General features: G+C 35.9%; 1 protein-coding gene across 1 annotated transcript in view; it reads right to left on the reverse strand.

Annotated features, from left to right (window-relative positions):
• LOC110019080 (protein translocase subunit SecA) overlaps window positions 1–4883 on the reverse strand; it is a 37419-nt gene extending 32536 nt beyond the window's left edge. The window contains exons 1-2 of the mRNA XM_020716628.1: window positions 4600–4883; window positions 4360–4508 (exon numbers count right to left, since the gene is read on the reverse strand). Of these exons, the coding sequence (XP_020572287.1) occupies window positions 4360–4508; window positions 4600–4774 (324 nt within the window). The 5' untranslated portion in view covers window positions 4775–4883. The remainder of the gene's footprint in view (window positions 1–4359; window positions 4509–4599) is intronic.
• Window positions 4884–5759: the final 876 nt, after the last annotated feature.

Genomic DNA, 5759 nt, shown 5'->3' on the forward strand with positions numbered 1-5759 from the left:
CCCACAAAAAAAAAATCCGTTTTTTTTTTTTTTTTTTTTTTTTTTTTTTGCAGCACCTATCCCGTCTCAAAAATCTTTTTTCGGCTACCACTCCTCCAAGCTTTGTCCAAGAGAAGGCAAAACCTTCTCAACGCCTCAAATACACACACATAAAATGAACAGACGAGACACAAAAATGGCAGCACCTCCCACTTCCTTTCAATTTTCGGTCAGCCCTAAGAACTCCCCGAAATGGGGTTTTTATAGCAAGAGAGGGAGGAGGAAGAACATCGCTCACCTGGGCGGTGAGCCGAGCTAAGAGAGGCGACAAAACTTGCGTGAGGAGGTGACGACAGAGGCGAAGCTTTGTCGCAGAGGAGCGTGGCACGGCGAGAAACTTTCGCAGGGCGACAGACGTACGAGGAGGGGACCTCGGCCGAAGCTTCGCGAGGAGGAGGGCTCTTCGGTCGATTCGGCTAGGGTTCGCGATCGGAGAGGAAGGGAGGCTCGATCGACGCAGTTTAGGGATTTAGGTTTAGAAAAAAAAGAATTATATATATATATATATATATATATCAAATTTCATGTGATTTATCCATGTGCGGCGCCCTAGCAAAAAAAAATGGGTGTCCTCCTTAGGTAATTTCGACATTCCGGACGCTCCGGTGCAGTTCATTTCGCCGTCAGAGGTCGCTTCGACGAATTCACCGATTTGCGTGTCAATTTTCTCGTGTCGAAAACATGACAATATGGGTGTCCTTTCCTACCAAAATTGGTATCCCGGACGCGTTGGCGCAGTCCAATTTGTCTTCGGAGGTCATCCGAAGAAATTCGCATTTTCACCCGTCTTTTAGGCTTAATTGAAGTCCGATTTCGTGCAATTTCGTGAACTTTGTGCATTTGGTGTGTGTATGTGACGAAAAAGTCGTGACGATGTTGCTTGAAGTCCTATCAGGAACTTTTCCCTTGAGTCTTCGCAAAAATAACCCATAACCGCTCGTTCATAAGACGATGGTCTTGTGCTAAAGATGCTAGACATCAAAGGAAAATAAGAAGTGGCTAAAATTTCTAAAAGGGTGGGTCCCAATTCTAGTTTTCTAAGACGATCAATAGGAACACCTAGAGCTAGATCCTAAGACCTTAAGGAAAAATAAATAACCTCAAAAATGAGGTCAACAAACATATGCGTGAGAATGAGATGAATTAATTAAGTAGAAGGGGACTTCTAAATGGTCAAAGTATCACTAAATTGAAATTTTGTGATCATTATGTATTTTAAAATAAAAAAGAGTTAAGTTCAATATTAGTATTCACAATACTAATGGGCAATTATACTACATACATTCTGACCTTTGGGGACCTCTACGGTACTATCTGAAGGAGTAATATATATACTGACGTTCATTGTTTATTTCTCCATAAAAGCTTGGGTGGTCTTCTTAAAGAAAAAGAGCAATGTTTTTACTACATTTAAGGAATGAAATATCATCATCATAAAGCTAATTGGAAAGCAGATCAAACGTCTTCATACTGATAGTGGTTTGAGTTCTGTTTAGGAGAATTTAATATCTTTTGCAAATAAGAAATTATGTGAGGCTTCATAATTCGAGACACACCTCAGCAAAATGGTACGGCAGAGCGAATAAACAGGACTTTAATGGATAAGGTTCATCGCATACTCTTCAATGTCAAGCGACCTAAGTCATTTTAAGTTGAAGCTGCTTCTACAGCTTGTTACTTGGTGAATCGCTCTCATTCCATTGCTATTGACAAGAAAACTCCACAAGAGATTGGATCACATAAACCTACAAATTACTCTAATTTAAGAATTTTTTATTGTCTCTCTTATGCTCATATTAAATAATGGTAAATTAGAAAATAGATCTATAAAATGTGTATTTCTTGGTTATAAAATTGGAGGTAAAGATTATAAGTTGTGGTGCCGAGAAACCAAGAAAGTGATTATTAGTAGAAATATTATATCTGATGAGTTTGTCATGTTACATATAACATCTATTAGAGAATCTAAAAATGAACATAAATAAATGTCTAACAGACAAGTGGGGCTTCAGATTGGTACAGGTACAACCTCGGACATAACTTCGGAGTCAAAATTAAATAATCATGATAACGTTGTTTTCCCACCATCATAACAATAATGATTGCAGTATTCTATTATCAAGAATAGAACAAGAAGAAAAATTTAGCCGCCTCAAAGATATGTTGAGACCAATTTGGCTGCTTATTATAAATGTAGTTGAAGGTATTGAGTGTGGTAAAGAATCTTCTAGGTATAAACAAGTTGTGAATTTAATTGAAATTCATGAGTGGATGATCGCTAGGCAAGAAAAGGTTGCATCCCTACATAAAAATAGAACTTAAGATTTAGTAAAATTACCTCAAGGAAAGAAAGCTATTCGCTGCAAATGGGTGTTTAAGAATAAAAAGATACACCAGGAGTTGAAGACGTTCGATATAAGACTAAACTTGTTGAAAAGGGATTCAATCAAATTCATGAGCTTCAACAGTTAGATGTAAAGACTGTAATTTTGCATGGAGAGCTTGAAAATGGCATTTATATGCAGCAGCCTGAGTGTTTCATGGCTACAAAAAAAGAGAATTATGTTTGTTTGTTGAAGAAATTTCTTTATAGTTTGCAACAGTCTCCTAGGTAATAGTGTAAGAAGTTTGACTTATTCATGATCGCTAATAAGTTTAAAAAAGGTAGTTATGATAGTTATGTTTACTTCAATAAATAATAATGAATCATTTATCTATTTGCTCTTATATGTCAATGATTTGTTGATAGCTGCTAAGGATAAGAAGATATCAAGACGTTAAAAGCTCAACTTAACAATGAGTTTGAAATGAAAGATTTGGGAGCTACAAAGAAAATGTTTTGCATGAAGATTCATAGAGATAGAAATGCAAGTAAATTATTTCTAAGTCAGAAATGGTACAATTATTGAATAGATTTAATATGAAAAATGTCAAGCCTATTAGTACTCCATTAATTGTGCATTTCAGACTTTCATCGGCTTTGTGCTCACAATCTGATGATAAGATTATATCTCGAGTTCCGTATTTCAATATAGTGGGATCTCTCATGTATGATATGGTATGCTCTTGTGAAGATTTATTATATACAGTCAATGCAATTGGTAGAAATATGAATAATCTGGGTAAAGAACATTAGAAAGCAGTTCAATGGATCCTCAAGTATCTATGTGGAACAAAAGATGTTTGTTTGCAGTTTGAGAGGACTATAGATAGAGTCATTGGCTATGTTGATTCAAATTTTGCTGGAGACCTTGATAGAAGGAGATCACTTACAGGATACGTGTTTACCATTGATGGTTGTGCAATTAGCTAGAATGTTATTTTACAGATAACAATGACTCTATCTACAACTGAAGCTAAGTATATGGCAATTACTGAAGCTTGCAAAAAAGCACTCTAGTTGAAAGGCCTATTTGAAAAGCTTAGTAAAGATTTGAAAATAACCACACTAATGTATGATAGTCGAAGTGTTATTTATCTTAGCAAAGATCAAATATTTCATGAGAAAACTAAGCACATTTATATTCTTTATCACTTCATTCGTTAAATTATCACTCATGGTGATATTGTTGTGAACAAGATCAGTACCCATGCTAATCTTGCAGATATGATAACTAAAGCACTTCTAATAGCCAAGTTTGAGTATTTCTTAGACTTGGTTGGTATTTATTTATGATCATTAGAGCTTTGTGGAAGAGATGGAGAAAGTTCTACTTCCTTTCATAAGAAAATATGACCACATGGATTGCGGCTTCAGAATAAAACTCTAAGCGCACGAATTGAAGGTTTTGATTGTTATATAAAACTTATAATAGCATTTAAATTGCAATTCATGTGTAATTATTAGCTCTCATTTAATTATTTCCTTCAAAGGGGTATTACTAAAACTATAAATACCTATTTTTTAAATTTTTGCAAGATACTCTCCTCTTATTATCTCATATTTGATATAGTAAATTCTCCTCTTCTACCCGTGAATTTTTCCAATCTTTGATTTTTCACCTAAAATTTATGTGTTCTTTCTTTTATTTATTTCATTATTTGTTACATCGATTTAATATCAAGCCATAACATAATCAAATAAAATCAGAGGTAACAGACCATGGAGTTCAGACAAGCATCCAACACTCCAAATGCACTTCGGCAAAACAATGTAGGTTCCAAAAATACACTGCATCCAGAAACATCTGATCAAACATAATCAACTTTAACCAACATACTGATTGAGCTCAAAAACCGATGAAAAGCCCTAAGCATTTCTTTTTGAATTTCTTTTAAGCTATAAATGAAAATAAAGAATACACAACTTTCCGAACTGACCTCTCCGGTGGGATCGATGCTGCCAAGGTAGCGGAGAATGGAGGACTGCTTCTTGAAGGCTTCGGCCATGGTGGCCTCACTGCACCGACCTACCTCGAACTTTTTCAACAATCCCGTGCCCCGTGCGTTCTCCATCTGATCAGCAAAGTCTGGGAAGGCAATAGTAAAGCTGACAAGCTTCGAAAGAAACAAAGCCATAAAAACAGAAGAAATTCAAATTTGGAAGAGAGCAGGGTTCACCAGTAAGGGAGAAGGAGGGGGCGGAGGAATCGCCGGAGGGCTTTTTGCCGGTGAAAACGCCTTTGATCTTGTCGACCCATCCGAGGCTTTCCAAACGAGGAGTGTAGGAGATCGATCGAACGAGGCGGGGTTGAGAGTAGCTCAAGAGGCCGCGGAGTGAACGCACGGAACCCATTCGTATGTGTTATGCACGTTTTAGCATGTCTTTTCTTTCTAGAAACAGTTTGGGCATTGCCCAGTTTGCAGGGTTTACCTGCAACTTTTTACGATGAATGTCAGGCCAGGAGAAACGTACTTAAGATGTTTGAAGAGCTGTTTATGTTAAAGTTTATTTAGAGGGTATTGGTGGATTATAGGTAGGTTACAGAGATGTGACAGGAGGGTATAACGCAGATATAACCTCAAATACCCTCTGAATAACCTCTGATGTACACAGCTCTCCAAACATCTTACGTATGCAAATTTTTCTCCCCCTTAAACCCTAACCCAGGCAATCCAGATTGCCATACATACCACACAGTTTATTTGTTTAAATTTTACATAAATTACACACAATTTTTATATATTTATATATCTACCATTTAAATTTTCAATTTATATTTATAAAGTTTTGATACTAGAAGACTTTGAATAAATAATATACATATTTTTATTTTAAAAATAAATAATAATGATATTTTGGATGTGATATTAATGATTGATGAGATACTTAAATAATGATAAAAATTTAGATGTTACATATATAAATACATAAGAAATATGTTGTATGTATATAAATAGTTCTATGATAGTTAAATTTTTAAAATCACATGATGATATAAAAAATTACTAATTGTACATCATAGAGGTGTACACTAATCTTAAAGTGATCAAACGGTTCAGAAGATGAGAGTAGAGTATCAGGAGATCGTGACATCTACTCGGTCGAACGAGCAAAGCAAATTAGGCCAAAACCGATTGAGCCACCTGGTGACAAGAAGACAATCGGGGATCCAAGAGTAAGCAATTCAGTCATAAAAAAGCCAAGAGAGCATCTGAATCATCTGTTAGAGAAAAGTCAACTCGACTTAATAGTTAATCCCACGGTGGACCCGACCCGATAGAAGATTCAGTTTTGCAAAGTATCTCCAACCATCCAGTGAAGACCTAAAGACTCTTCA

This window comes from Phalaenopsis equestris, unplaced genomic scaffold (genome assembly GCF_001263595.1).
Source record: "Phalaenopsis equestris unplaced genomic scaffold, ASM126359v1 Scaffold000046, whole genome shotgun sequence".
Classification (NCBI taxonomy): Eukaryota; Viridiplantae; Streptophyta; class Magnoliopsida; order Asparagales; family Orchidaceae; genus Phalaenopsis; species Phalaenopsis equestris.